General features: G+C 41.8%; 1 protein-coding gene across 8 annotated transcripts in view; it reads left to right on the top strand.

The window, feature by feature from the left end:
- The window catches only part of TTC23L (tetratricopeptide repeat domain 23 like), a 61,261-nt gene that overhangs the window by 3,059 nt on the left and 42,839 nt on the right, over positions 1-15,363 (top strand). For 6 of the 8 annotated variants that reach the window (XR_010116369.1, XM_055246710.2, XM_055246711.1 and 3 more), the window contains exons 3-4: positions 3,526-3,712; positions 8,194-8,317. Coding sequence is in view for 6 of the 8 variants with exons in the window: in XM_055246710.2 (XP_055102685.1) it covers positions 3,526-3,712; positions 8,194-8,317 (311 nt within the window). In the remaining 2 variants the exon portion in view is untranslated. Of the gene's footprint in view, positions 1-1,888; positions 2,226-3,525; positions 3,713-8,193; positions 8,318-15,363 lie in introns of all 8 variants that reach the window. The other 2 variants (XR_008651848.1, XM_055246709.1) reach the window with 1 other exon arrangement.

Below are 15,363 nucleotides of genomic sequence, written 5' to 3'. Positions count from 1 at the left end.
CAATATTTCATGTGCTTGATAGCCACATGTGGCTAGTAGTTACCATGTTGGATAGCATTTTTTTTTTTGAGATAGAGTTGTGGAGCACCGGATTCTGTCGCTGTTTGGGGCGCTCCTATGTAATCTGTCACAATCCCTGGTGGACTGAACAAAGGAGGGGTGAACGTGGGAATAAAAGACAAGAGACAAAAGAGTATATTTGGAAGAAGGGGTCAGGGACACCTTGCCTGTAGTGGACAAAGGCCCTGAGCTGTACACAGCCCTCTGTATTTATTTGGCAAAAGAGATGATGAGAAGAGGGGTGGAAGAAGGGGTCAGCTGCTTAGTCCAGAGTAGGCTTGCAAGACTGCATTCCTCAAACAACAGGCTCTAGATGTCACAGTAGATAACCTCAGCCCCAGGGAGTGATTGCCTCTAGCAAACCTTCTGTCGGCAGGAGCACTCCTGAGTTTGCTCACATCATGCATTCATGATAAACAGTTTGCTGTTTGATCATATTGTCTCCAGTGGAATGCTGAGTTGGTCACATCCCACGGGCCTTCGGCTCCCTGCACAGCATCTTGCTCTTTCACCCAGGCTGGAGCGCAGTGGCGTGATCTCAGCTCACTGCACCCTTTGCCTCCTAGGTTCAAGCCATTCTCATGCCTCAGCCTCCTGAGTAGCTGGGATTACAGTCTCATTGTGGTAATTTTTAGGAGATACAGGGTTCCACCATGTTGGCCAGGCTGGTCTCGAACTCCTGACTGCGAGTGATCCACGCACCTTGGCCTTCCAAAGTGCTGGGATTAGAGGTGTCAGCCACTGTGCCCAGCCTGGATAGCATAAGTTTATTTATTTATTTATTTTTTATTTTTTATTTTTTTTTGAGACGGAGTCTCGCTCTGTCGCCCAGGCTGAAGTGCAGTGGCGCAATCTCGGCTCACTGCAAGCTCCGCCTCCCGGGTTCACGCCATTCTCCTGCCTCAGCCTCTCCGAGTAGCTGGGACTACAGGTGCCCGCCACCACGTCCGGCTAATTTTTTTGTATTTTTAGTAGAGACGGGGTTTCACCGTGGTCTCGATCTCCTGACCTCGTGATCCGCCCGCCTCGGCCTCCCAAAGTGCTGGGATTACAAGCGTGAGCCACTGCGCCCAGCCAGCATAAGTTTAAATTCATAAAATATCTTGAGGTTAAGGGTTATATGACTGTAAAAATTGAAGTTCATAAAAATGTTAAGTTCACAGTAAAATATCTGGGAAATAATCAGATAATTTATATTGAACATTACTAATCAGAATTTCTATTTATGATGGTAACATGGAATAAGTTATAAGCCTGGCAAGGCAGACCTTCCATTCAACCTCTTATTCTTTTCATTCTGACCATCCTTTGAGATGTCTGACTGGTCAAGATTCTCCAGCCATCTTTCTCACCTTTTATAACATGATGTTCAAAGCTAGTTCAGGGATTTACATTCTCAAATTATTTGTCAAGACCTCAATGTTTCTCATTCCTTTGAAGTCCCTGAGGTTGAAGCTTGCTACCTTTGGTCTTACCTTAATGTTATTCAAGGCTTAATTTAAAATATTTCGGGCTTATAATTTTTAATATCCATAATTAGCAATCTGTTTGATGACTCCAATAGATTTAACTTCTGCTCTAGGTCTGTGAAATATGCAGCTTAAGCAAAATTTTCTATTGAGGTATGATCTCTTTTTTTTTTTTAACTGCTCCTTGCAGAACAGGGCTAGCTCATAGGCAGCATGCCCAGAGTCAGCCGACTTACGATCTCTTGCCACAGATTTCCGCTCTCCTCAATATTTTTCAAACATTCGAAAGACTGCACATTCTTTTCTCATTCATTTGTTCATTATTTAACAGGCCATTATTTATTTTTACTATGAGCCAGATATCAGGTTTTCAGAAACAAATGAGCCTCAGCCCCTGCCGTGTTGAAGTTTACTTTGCCAGGAGGCAAAGAAGACTCAGAAACAAACCAAAGAAACAACAATAAAAAAATCAAACAACAATAAAAAAAAGACCACAGCGTACTAGCAGTTTGGGGGAAATTTTTGAAGGCCCTTTGGAGGCTGCCTTTATTGCTACTCCAGTGAAAGACTTCCAGGAGTGATGACATCTGACTTGCATCTTGGAGGAGTATGGAATTCACCATGCCGAGAAAAGGAAGTTTATCACCTGTCTTCTGATCAGGTCACATCACCACCCTTCCCTGGCTGTCCCATCAAGTAAGCTTGTCCGCTGAAAGCACACTCGTCTGTGGGCAGAAGGCAAGCCTGCCTGCGCTTGGGCCTGAAGAAATGCTGCTTCCCTATCTACACAATCTGGTTTGCCCACATGCCTCTTGATAAGTTAATTAGAATAGGACTCTAGAAGGATATTAGCATGTCATTTTTCAAACCTGGTGTAAAAGATTACACTTGGCATACAGCTCTTAAAGGTGGCACGGACCCAAAGAGTGAGCAGCAACAGCAAAAAAAAAAAAAAAAAAAAAAAAAAGGTTACACTTGGCAGTTATTTTCTTTTTGTGCTTTTCTGAATTTTTTTATTTAAACATTGAACATTCACTCTTTAAGCTTTTTGTGCTTTTCTGAATTTTCTTTTTATTTAAACTGAACATTCACTATTTAAGCAATCAGTGGAAAAGAAAGGTAAATTTTATTTTAAAAACTACTCAGTGGGCTGAACTTTTGAGTTATTGTGAGTACAAAGATGAGTCCTTTGGGAGACTTACTTATACTTAAAATTTCTATTGTTACTCCTAAGATCTCAAAATTCTGTTTCTTCTGTAGCACTTTATTGATTTTTCTGGTGATGTTAGGATATAGTTCTTTTTAACACAACTAAGGATGTTTCTCCTCTGAATCTGCACTTGACGTAGTGTGGGATTCCCTCCCTCTCTCTGATGGGACCCATGTCCTCTTTTCTTGGCCATCACATGTTGAAGTTTTAAGATATGAGAAAGAAGACATGCAAAGTCTAGCCTCAAAATGTTGGTTTCCTTTCCCTTATTTCATTCTATCCATTTTCTTTCCTTGTTTGGATCAGAATTTTAGAACACAGATATTCCTGGGGATCCTCCAGTTCAACACCCTCATTTGTAGAAGCAGCAGCCCTTTCCTGGAGCTAATGATATACTAATAGCTAACATGAAAGGAACACTTAGTGAATGCCACACACTGTGCTAACTGATTTATGAGTATTATCTCATTTAATCCCATCACCTCATCAAGTAGACATCCATATTCTCATTTTACAGAGAAGTAAATTAATAACTTGGTTAGGATCATGTGATTAGTAAGCAGCAGAGCTGTACCTCTATAAATCGGCTTCATTTGAACCACCACATTGCTGTCTTAATGCTAGGCTTTGAGGGCGACGTGAGTTTACTGCCTAGCTTTATTCCTTCAGGTTTATGTTAGAAATCATGTCCCTATCCCCTAGTTGGGAGAGCTATGCCCTTCAATTTTACCTTATTTGAGATGGCGAAGGTTAAATCCTGAATCCCTGCCTCTCTCATACCTACAGGTCACAGCAAACCGAGATCCCAGCTCACCAGCAAACAGATGAGTTGTATCCCACTGGTGGGTGTGGAGAGAGTGAAGAGGAAACTAAAGCTAAAGAGGAGGAGAAGGCCGTAGACTGTATGTCTCATCCCAAAGAGAAATTAGCCCATTCCCAGAAGAAAGTAGCTCAGCTGATTAAGGAAAAAATGGTAAAACAAAAAACTCACTAAAATTTTGTTTCCATTTAAAAATATGTTCCTGATTAGAGAAGCTTTGCCTTTGATGCAGATTGAAGCATATGAAATAGAGGAAGGGGTCATATTTCTTTGTAAGTAGCAGAAAACAAAGCAGAGCCTACTTAGGTAGCCAGCCCACCTTCTGGTTCCATGCATGGTTCGTTGACTGTTCCTCCTTGGGGCATTTCTGCTCCTAGCTTTAAACTAAAAATTAAGCCAGGTGCAGTGGCTCATGCGTGTAATCCCAACACCTTGGGAAACCGAGGTGGGAGGACCTCTTGAGGCCAGTGTGAGTAACATAGTGAGACCCTGTCTCTACAAAAAAAATTAAAAATCAGCCAGGCATGGTGGAGGGAGCCTGTAGTCCCAGCTACTTGGGAAGCTGAGACAGGATAGCAGCTCATGCCCAGGAAATTGAGGCCACAGGGAGCCCGTGATTGTGCCACTGCATTCCAGCCTGGGTAACAGAATGAGACCGTGTCTCTTAAAAAAATAAAATAAAAATTTGAAAAACCTAAAAATTATCATTTGGTTATTTTTGTTGCTGTTACCTTTAACTTAAAATTAAAAAAAAAAAAAATAGCTGGGCGTGGTGGCTCTCACCTGTAATCCCAGCACTTTGGGAGGCCAAGGCAGGCGGATCACCTGATGTCAGGAGTTCAAGACCAGCCTGGCCAACATGGTGAAACCCTGTCTCTACTAAAAATACAAAAATTAGCCGGGTGTGGTGGCGCATGCCTGTAATCCCAGCTACTTGGGAGGCTGAGGCAGGAGAATTGCTGGAACCCGAGGAGGCAGAGGTTGCAGTGAGCTGAGATCACGCCATTGCACTCCAGCCCGGGCCGACAACAGCTAGACTATGTCTCAAAAAAAAAAAAAAAAAAAAAAAAAAAATATATATATACACACACACACACACACATATATATACATATATGCGTATATATACAAATACGTACATATGTGTGTGTGTGTGTGTGTGTGTGTGTGTATATATACATCCTGGAAGGTTTCAGGATGCTATCTCTTAGGTAACAAAAAGGCTGGGATAGTAAGGCAGGAGGTTGAGAACAGGTAGTCAGGCAGGTCTAAGCTCTGGCCTGGAAAGGATATGGGTAAGATGCCCTTGGTTACAGTGGAATCATAAACAAACCAAAGGGCCAGAAACAGGAGGTAGCAGTGGAGGTCAAAGATTCCAAGTATGCATTTCTAAGAGCAAGTCAAAGACTTGAGTCAAAGATCTCAGAGCAGGTTTGTAAGCATGAGTATTCAAAATCCAGGAAACTGAGACAGCAAGACATTGACTCTCATTATTAGAACACAGGCACCAGCTTGCTTCTAGAGCATGATTTATCAACAGAAGAGTTTGTACCTTGACTTCCTGGCTACTCCTAGCCAAGGGGAAAAAAGTAATCTAGAGAGGTTTCATTTTCTATCATTTGCCTCTGAAGTATCTCTCTAGATGGATATTTGTAAATTTATCTCTGTAAATGACCCAAGGACCTTGCAAAGGACAGTCATCCTGGCCTGGACCCATTAGTGATTCACAAATCCAGGCTAGAAGGATCATTTCTAAAAAGACACAAGTACCATCTGCCATAGAGTGTAAGTGGGGGTTTTCAAGGCTTGAAAACTCCTTGGCCAGATTGGATAATGACAAAGATTTAGATCTTAGGAGAGAAATCTAACTCAAATCCCAAACTCATCAAATTGTATACAGTGAACAGGTGCAGTTCTTTGTATATCAATTATAGCTCAATAACACTGTTATTTTTTTTTAATCAAACCCAATCTAGTACTCCTGGCCCTGAAAGGCAGGGGATGCCATGTCAGCAGCAGTAGTGCTGGGATGACCTCTGGAGCCCGTATTGGTTGTCCCAGTTTCTCCAAGTCAAGGAGTTCGAGGATGAATATACAATGTCCAGAGCCAAAGCTTTGGTCTCCCATTCCAGTGATTTTTTCATGGCATGATGCTTCTTCCTTGAAAGAGAACTTAGTATTTGCTGTGGTCAGCCCATGATGAACTCTAAAAAATGCTGACTAAATGGATGTTTTGGAAGCATCAGGGGAAGTTTCCTTCTACCATTGCTTGCTTCTGTATATTTTAGCAGGGGGCAGGTAAAACATGAAGTTGGATAGGAGATAGGAATCCGGAAGGAGTGTATTCCTTGGAATCACTTATGGTACTGCTGTATCTTATCTAACATTACTCTTTAAATGGGTTACTTTGGTTACCTGTACATTATTCTTCAAACGGGTTACATTTAGATCTGACCTAACAACACTGAATCATTTGGACACTATTTTTTTTTCCTTGCAGTAACTCCATGAGGTATATGATACAGGTTTCCAAATCTCAGAAAAGGAAGCTGAGATCAAAGTGGCCTGCCCCAAAGCAACACAATCAGTAAACAAACATTAGAACCAGGGCTGAAACTTTAGGTTTTTGGTTCCTTGAAGTGCTATTTTCACTTTACCAGGAAAAAAATGCTTGACCCTATCGACTGGTTCAGCCAGTAATGGCTGTGTTTGTAAAGTCACTGAAATATATGACTTGAGGATGCAGTTCGGTGATTTCTTAGAGAGCTTTACCTGTCACTTCTATAGGGGTAGACGATTATTTTCCCCAACCCATCTTTAACCTTGCTAATAAATGATTCATTCAGCAAATATTGAATGTGTTACACCTGTGTGTACTGGGCAGATAACAGCGAACATGAGGAATAAAATTCTGTCCTCAAGGGACTTATCTTCTATTTGGGGAGATAATAGACAAACAAAAGTAATAGCTAATACAATATTAGATAGAAGTAAGTGCTATGAAGAAAAAGTAAAATAGGTAATGGGATATTGAGTGATGAAATAGCGTCTATTTTAGATAAGGTGGCCAAAAAAGGCCTGTTGATAAGAAAAGTGAAAATGAAATGAGAAAGTGAATGGCATGGAAGAGTGTCCCGAGCAGTGGGAGCAGCATGTGCACAGCCCTACATTGGAAGTTAGTTGGTGATGTTCAGGAACCGCTGGTCAGTGTAGTTCTAGCAGACAGAGTAGGAGGAAAGAGTGGTAGAAAAGGAAGTCCAGAGGTGATTGGGGTTGGGTCAGATTATGCAGAGCCTTGGAAGCCATGGTGAGGACTTTGAATTGTATTAAGAAAAAGCAGGAAGCTGTTGGAGGATTTTGAACAGGAAAGTCATGATCTAATTTATATCTTAAGATAGAAACACATAAAATACGTTTAAAAATCCATGTTTCTAATAATAATAACAAGCTATTTGATCGCAATTAGAGGATGGTAGTGAAGAATTCATTTTTCTGAAAGCCAGTAAAGAAAGGGCAAGAATAAACCATGTGTCCTGCCTTTCCAACATGAACTGTACTATTGGGTAACCAAAAAGTAGAGGAGGAGAAATTCTCCTTGTAGAATTATTCCAGCTAATGTATGAAAAAGGAATGATAGAATTAGTATATTTGCATTTTATAATCTTTTGTTAATTTTCCATGTAGTTTTCCTAATATCAGAGAAAAAACCAGATAGTAGATGTATTCTGCTGGAAGAACATACCAGTAGCCATGAAGTCATTTCGTAAAAAAAAAGAATTCAAAGCTGAAATTAACCAAACTTCTAAACCCAACTACTAATATAAAGGCAGAACAGAGAATGGAGGGACATGATGCGACACCATGAGGACGCAGACATCAGAATTTATGTCTGTGGGAAATACTAGACCAAATGACTCAGCTTTTTCAAATAATTTGTAAGAAAAAGAATTAGAGATGGAAAAGTAACCTATAGATGAAAAGGGACTGATCTCACAATGTGGACAGTCAAATTATTTAAAAAATTCAATTTCTGTGATTAGATATTTGATTTTAAGGAATTATTGTTAATATTTTGGTGAGATAATGATTTTGTGGTTATGTTTCTAAGTCCATATCTTTTAGAGGTATTTACGAAATGTTTACAGAGGCAACAATGGAATGTCTGATTTGCTTCAATTTAAGGTGAGGATGGGTGGATGAGGGGTCTACATATGAAACAAGATTGGCCAGGAGTAGATCACTGATCACGCTACATGTTCATTTTTCATGCTATTTTGTATATTAATACAGTTTTTCATGATAAAAGGTTAAAAGAAGTCACTCTGGCTATTATGTAGAAAGTAGACTGTGGGGCCAGAGAGGAAGCAGTTGGAAGGGGCTGCTGTGGCCAGCCAGGTCAAAGGTGAGGGTGGCCTGGACTAGGTACTCATGGCAGAAATGAGGAGAAGAGCTTGGTTTTAGGATTTAGGGGGAATGTGGATCCAACCAGACCTGATGGATTAGACACAGGATGAGAAGGAAAGAGAAGAGAAAAAAGATGACAGGTGAATTCAGTCCTGTGTTCCAGTGATAAGTCCATGGGGTAGAGACTTCTCTTCCTTTCCAAAAAGTATAATCACTTCTGTACTCTACAGAATACTCAAGCAAACAAGGAGCTGATTCGATGTGTCATCCTTTCTCGGATTATTTTTGGGGACCATCACTGGAAATGTGCACGAGCTCTGGCCAACCTAGCTTATGGCTACTTGACACTGAGAGGTACTTGGTTTTCCCAGCTGGGTTTGGGTGGCCAGCCTCTGAAGGCTGAACTGAGCCCACACAACCTCAGTGAGGATGGGCATGACTAGGAGGGCCCCTTCTTGCCCCTAGCTCACACATTATCAGGAAGGAAAGTCCATGGATGAGGGAGACAGTGTGGCAAGGATCTTAGTAATAAAGATAATAATGATGATGACAGTTATTGAGTATTTAGCATGTGCCAAACTGGTCTCATTAGTCCTCACAATATTCCATGGAGGGAGATACTATTATTATCCTCAGTTTATGAATGAGGACACTGGGGCACAGTGGGCAAAGGGCAGTATCAGGGGTTCCAGCCAGAGGACAGTAGGGGAAGGACAGGCAGGGATGTACACTCAGCATCAGGGAGGCAGACCCAATAATGGGACTTGAATTCCAAAGGTAGAACTCAAGTTCCTGGAAGGTTTGGCTTAGTGAAAGGTAGGGCCCTCATCCTAGAGAAATGATATTTCTGGAAGGTACTCTAGTATAACAGAATAAGACAGGAATCTATTTGCTAAAACTGAACCCAAGTGAAAGTTCCTTGAGAGTAGAAAGTTTGTAGTAGAGGCTGAATAAATATTGGGTGATACACTGAGGTGAGAGCGCATTTCAGGAACCAGGGACATAGCCAGCTCAAGACTCTCTGTTCCTTGACCAGCCATGTCCCCCTGTGTGGACTACATACATTTCCACCATGGAACTCATTGTACTGTGCTCATATTTGCTTTAAATGCTTCTGCCTCTGACATAGAAGCTCCCTCAGGGCAGGGACTGGTCTCATTTGATCTAGAACAGTCCTTTGTAAACAATATGGATCAGCATATTACTGCTTATGAACTGAGCCGCTGGCCTAGGGGTTGTTCAAGTACCTCTGGGACCTCAGTCTGAAGTGGGGCCTAACTTGTAATACAAATTAAATGCTTTATGGGCTTAAGTGATTTGAAGGCTACAGGAAAAGGGAAGCAATATACCTGGGCCATAATGAGGCTAGATATCAGAAAGCAAAGCTTTTGAAAAAATTAAAATTGAGTTCACTTCTCAGTTATTGATCTCAGAATATATTCTCCTTCTTAGGGCTCTATAGGCCGTTTTACACCTATTTGTTTTTAATGCAACTTTAGATTCATTTATTGATGTGGCAAGATCATGGGTAGCTGAGATCACAGCATTAGGACGGTGATGCTGTGGGTCACAGTGGGGGCACAGTGAGGCCCTTTTATGCTTTAAGAACACATGTTGTGTTCTGAAAGAAGGTGCTATGGCTAGGGAGAGGAGTACGTCCTTACATACTGGCAGAGCAGGCAGCCACCTCTATGAGATTTGAGAGTGACCAGGAAGGATCTTCCCCTAGTGGCGTTCCGTGCTTCCTTACTTGGAATCTCTCTATTCCCATCAGACTGATTTTCTCAAAAACTTACTGCCTTCATGATAAGAGTCAAATTTATGGATTTACTACTTCAGTACTTACAGAGTTCTTGTTATAAGCCTGGTGGCATTTGCACTCAGTGCTGGGGATACATAAATGAATATTGGTGGTCCCTATGCTCTAAGAGCATACGGGGGTCTTATGATAGGTACCATTCTTGAGGTAGGAGCAAAATTCTGGGGAGTGCAAATGAGGCAGTTCAGTGGTTTTGCCATTGAGGAAAGTCAGGGAAGGCTGCAGAGAGAAAGTGAAATTTGTCCTGTCTTTGAAGAATGAGAATAAGTTTATCAAGTAGATTTTTTTACTTTTTATATTTTTATTTTTGTAGAGATAAGGTCTTTCTATGTTGCCCAGGCCGATCTCAAACTCCTGGCCTCAAGTGATCCTCCCACCTCAGCCTCCCAAAGTGCTGGGTTACAGGCGTGAGCCATAGCACCTGGCCCCCAAGTAGATTTTGAGGGGAGAAGTAGAGAGTACAAAGTTGGTCCTTTATATATGTTGATCTAAGGCATAGGAAGTGAGAGGAGGGCACTCTGTACAAAACTCCTTACACAGAATATTGTAGCTTCTCTGTAGATCCAGGGGGTTAAGGTAGGACAGAAGACACCTTAGGACAGACAGCTCATGCTTGGAAATGAGACTGAAAAGGTTATTTGGGCCCAGATATCAGGGAGTGTGGAGAGTTATTAAAAGGTTTGAAGTGAGGTAGTAATAATCAAGCTCGTGTTATAAAATGAGAGACTCCAGGATGGGTTGGACTGGGGAGAGAAAGAAGAGGCGAAGACCAGTTAGGCCGTTATCCTGCCCAGATGAGTTGATGAGGGCATTGGGTATGGCAGTTGGAATGAAGAAAAGATAACCTAAAACGTAGAATTGGTGACATTTAGTGCCCCATTCAGTATGGAGTGGGAAGGACAGAGAAGAATTGAAGTTGAAGCAGGCATGACCTAGACAATTAGCTGAAACTGAGAATGAAAGGGAAAGACCAAGTGATGGGGTGTATTAGTCTGTTCTCATGCTGCTAATAAAGACATACCCAGACTGGGTAATTAATAAAGAAAAAGAGGTTTATGGATTCACAGTTTCGCATGGCTTGTGAGGCCTCACAATCATGATGGAAAGCCAAGGAGGAGCAAAGGAACATCTAACATGGCGGCTGGCAAGAGATCATGCAGAGGAACTGCCCTTTATAAAACCATCAGATCTCGTGAGATTTATTCACTATCACCAGAACAGCATGGGAAAACCCTGCCCCTATGATTGAATTACCTCCCACCGGGACCCTCCCATGACACATGAGGATTATGGGAGCTACAATTCATGATGAGATTTGGGTGAGGACACAGCTAAACCATATCATGGAGGAAGGGGGAAGAAGCTACTCAGTTTGATTTCTGACAGGCTGGATCACATCTGTGTTGAAATGTTCACTAGGCAACTGAAAGCCGGTCTAGAGCTCAGGAAAGATGTTAGTTTGGGAGAGATGAGCACATAGGAGCAAGTTGAGGCCATAGGAGTGGATGAGCTTGATCAGAAGTTGTGTGTGGTGGCTGGGTGTGGTGACTCATGCATGTAATCCCAGCACTTTGGGAGGCTGAGGCGAGTGGATCACTTGAGGTCAGGAGTTCGAGACCAGCTTGGTCAACATGGTGAAACCCCATCTCTACTAAAAATACAAAAATTAGCCAAGGGTAGTGGTGCGTGCCTGTAATCCTAGTTACTCGGGAGGCTGAGGCAGGAGAATTGCTTGAACCAGGAGGTGGAGGTGGCAGTGAGCTGAGATCGCACCACTGCACTCCAGCCTGGGCAACAGAGCGAGACTCTGTAGTAGTGTGTAGAAAGAGAGGGGAAGAGAATAGAGGACTGAAGACTGGAGAGCAAGAGCTTTAAGAATGGGTAGGGTAAAGCGGGGCCAGCAAAGAAAATAGAAGACTCAGGAGGACCCGTGTCATCGAAGCCAAGGGAGGAGAGAGGATTTTGAAAAGAAGTGCAACAGTGGTTTCAACAGTTCAGATGGTAGAGGAAGGTCAAATAAGGTAATGGCTGAGGAGAGACCCATGGATTTGGCAGTTGGTAGGTTATTGCAACGTGGTTTGGTAGAGACAAGTATACTCCTTGGGCCCTGGGAGAGCCCAGATTCACAGAGACTAGCTAAGAGTCTTTCACTGGAATTCAAACTTGAGGTGATGAACTTGAACTGAAGAGGAAGGCATTTGAGAGGGAGATTTTTCTGAAACTAGGCAAGGCCAGATGCTGCCCTCTCTGTCTTGCCTTGAAGATGACTAGGGTAGGTCTAGAAGGAGGTTGGCCTAGATCTTCTGAAACCAACCCCCTCCATAATGAGCCACAAACTACCTTTGAGTTTTACTTTTCCAATTAGATTCCAAGATAAGTGAACAGGTTAGACCACAAAACATGGTGATAAATCCTATTCTCCCTAACTGACAGTTTTTCCTGCTGCATGAATAGAGAACTTTTTTGTTTGTTTTTCCTAGATGGGAAAAGCAGCTTGCTGGTCAGATGAAGTGTCCACATGGTATAGTGGAGCCTAGACTTGAACCCAGATTTTCTGATACCAGCCTAGATTTTTTTTTAGAATAGGTTGTGACTGTAAGCTTTCTTTGAGAATAGCCCAGTGCCTCTTATTTCAGTCATATTTTGGTTTCTTCACTTAAGCTTTTATTTCAGTTTCTTCACTTCAGCTTTTTTAGTGTCTGGTCCATGGAATAAGTAAGGCTTTGAAAAATGGCAGATCTTCAAGAGAGATGAAGTGCTTGCTCAGCCCCACTCAGTGTTGTTTTCACTCATCCTCTAACTGCTTTAAAGTGGACAGAATATATAAGCTGGCCTCCTGTGTAGGCAGATGTGTGTGTCTATGTGCGTTCATGCCTCACTGCACCCATTCATGTTTTATAGTCATCAGCCCTGCTTTGCTCATTTCACTCTAAGCCTTTTCCAGCAGCCAAAAGGCTGATTTCTCTCAAGAAACAGTCATTCAGTGAGTAGTGAGAAACTTGTATATGTGAAATGCCATGATGAACACTTTGGGAAATGAAACATAAAGAAGCCCTCAAAGGTTTTACAACTTAGTGTGGAAGGTGAACTACCTAGGGACATAACTATGAGGGAAGGCATTATAAGGTAAATACCATGTAATTGATTTAAATAATGGGCTTCGGGAAGGTTGAGTGAAATCATTTCTGGCAGAGATGATAGATTCAAGGGGGAGGTGGATTCAAGGGTTGTAAAAAAGGAGTAGGGTTTGGGTAGGTGGAAGAAGGGATGGGCATTTCTGATGAAGAGGAAGGTGTGGGCCAAGGCATAAGGAAGGAAAGTGCCACGTCTGTGGAGACAGCAGTAAGCAGCCTCGTCTGGCTAAGGTTAGGACTGGTAAGATGAACCTGGAAAGGAGAAGGGTACATTGGGCAGGCTAAGGTTAGGACTGGTAAGATAAACCTGGAAAGGAGAAGGGTACATTGGGCAGGCCATGGTGTGGTTTTAAATACAGGCTAAGGAATTTGTAATTTATTTGATAGGCAAAGAGCACTAGTGGAGATTTTCCAGCAGGATGATAAAAACATCAAAGTGTACTTTTGGCAGGGTTAATCTGGCAGTGATGGAACGGAAGCCATCTCAGTCATCTAGGTCTAAAACTAGGCTGCCAGAGAGAATGGGTGAGAAGGTAAGGATTCAAGAGTCTACAAAAGACAGATACATTTATTTTTAAACCAGAAACCCACTTCTGGGAATCTTTCCTAAATATACACTGATAACATGGACAAGATTATTCTTTGCAGCATCATTCATAATAGTAAAAGATTGGAAACAAGCAAGTATCCATCAATAGGAAACTAGTACATACACACAGTGGGATATATGGAGTTTTAAAAAGAACATGAGGAATCTCTATATCCTTCTAGGGAAAGATCTCTTTAGGGAAAAGAGAATGCACAATGTAGTATAGTGTTTATAATACGCCTCTTTTTGTGTAAGAAAGAGGGAGTAAGAAATGAGAATGTAGGCTTATTTTTATATAAAAAACACCAAAGCGTACACAAGAATGAAACAAAAAATGTTACTTAGAGGGTGGTTGGGGACAAAGGGAACAGGATTGGAAGTGAGACCTCTCAGTGTTTACTTTTTCTTATAATTTTTAACTTTTCAACTATAGAAATGTGTTACCTATTCAAAAATGATTATTAGAAGACAGAGACCATTAAGAAGGAGTTGTCAGGACATGGTGTTCGATTTGGGGTTGAGTGACAGTGAGGCCCAAAGATGACCATGATGTTTTGGGCCCCTGAAATTGCCATTTTCAGAGAGAAGTAGGTCAGAAAGGAAGTGGACTGGGAGAGGAATGCTGAGTCCAGTTTTTGATGTATAGATTTTGAATTGCAATAGAGAATCCACCCACAAGTTGAGAATCACTAATCTGAAGATCTGAAATCCAAAATGTTCCAAAATCTAAAACTTTTTGAGTGCTGATGTGACACTTAAAAGAAATGCTCATTGGAACATTTTGGATTTCAGATTTTCAGATTTTCGAGATGTTCGACTGGTTATCTGCAAATAATCCAAAAATCCCCCCCATCCAGAACAAAATCTGAAACCTGAAACACTTCTGGTCGCAAGCATTTTGGATAAGGGATACTCAACCTGTAATACATTTTCACTTGTGCTGGAAATTTGGGACCAGAACTTGGGAGGAGAGAAGGAAAGGCATAAGCATGGAGGAATATTTGAGACCAGAACTAAAGAGGGGAAATGGTAAATTATAAGCATGGAAGCCAAGGTTGAAGTAATAGGAGTTGATAAAACTTCCAAGAGGGAAAGAGAGAAGTGGAAGAAACAGAAAGTCTTGAAAAATGGACACATTAATGGTAGAGAACAAATGACCTTGATAAAGAGTTAGCAAAGAATCAATTACAGAAGGTTTATAAAGGAGGAGCAGGTTGGTGCAGTGCCGTGGGAGCCAAACAGGTAAGGGTGTCTGATGCTGCGTGAAACGCGGACTGAAAAACTGCGGTTGGATTCATTTATTAGGATGTTTTTGAGGGGACCTCAGAAGAACAGGTTCCCCATAATGGTTGGAAGAGAAGCCAGATCCCAGGGATGAAGGGAAACAATAGGGACCAGAGGCTAGTGAAGATTATTTTACAAGAGAAGGAGATGCAGGAAGATTTTAGGCAAAGAGGAAGGAGCCAGTTAGAAGAGAGGGTTTAAAGATGTTTTTAATGGAGTAATTAATGGAATGGGATTCACAAGAGAATGTGAGGCTTTTGCAAAGCAGAGTGTATAAAAGTTGGTTGGCTTGTTAAACAGAACAAGGGACGCTAGAAGTGGACCTCTATGGCCCACTGCCCTGGTGTTGATCCTAACGAGCCTAGTGATCCAGCAGCTGAGAAAGGGGAGGCGGAGATCACCAGGGTGGTTTGGTAACTAGTGGTGAACTGTTTTCAAGTGTTCAGGAAGGAAAATATGGTAACGTGGACAAGCAGTTTTCTGAAATTCTGCTTATTAATGAAATAGTAATTTAGTCAGCCTATTATTACTGGGAATCTTCCAGGTATTGGGGCTCTGTTACAAATGTTGCAAA

This window comes from Symphalangus syndactylus, chromosome 16 (genome assembly GCF_028878055.3).
Source record: "Symphalangus syndactylus isolate Jambi chromosome 16, NHGRI_mSymSyn1-v2.1_pri, whole genome shotgun sequence".
Lineage (NCBI taxonomy): Eukaryota > Metazoa > Chordata > Mammalia > Primates > Hylobatidae > Symphalangus > Symphalangus syndactylus.
Note: the sequence above shows the minus strand (reverse complement) of the source record. Positions and strands in the feature narration are given on the sequence as shown.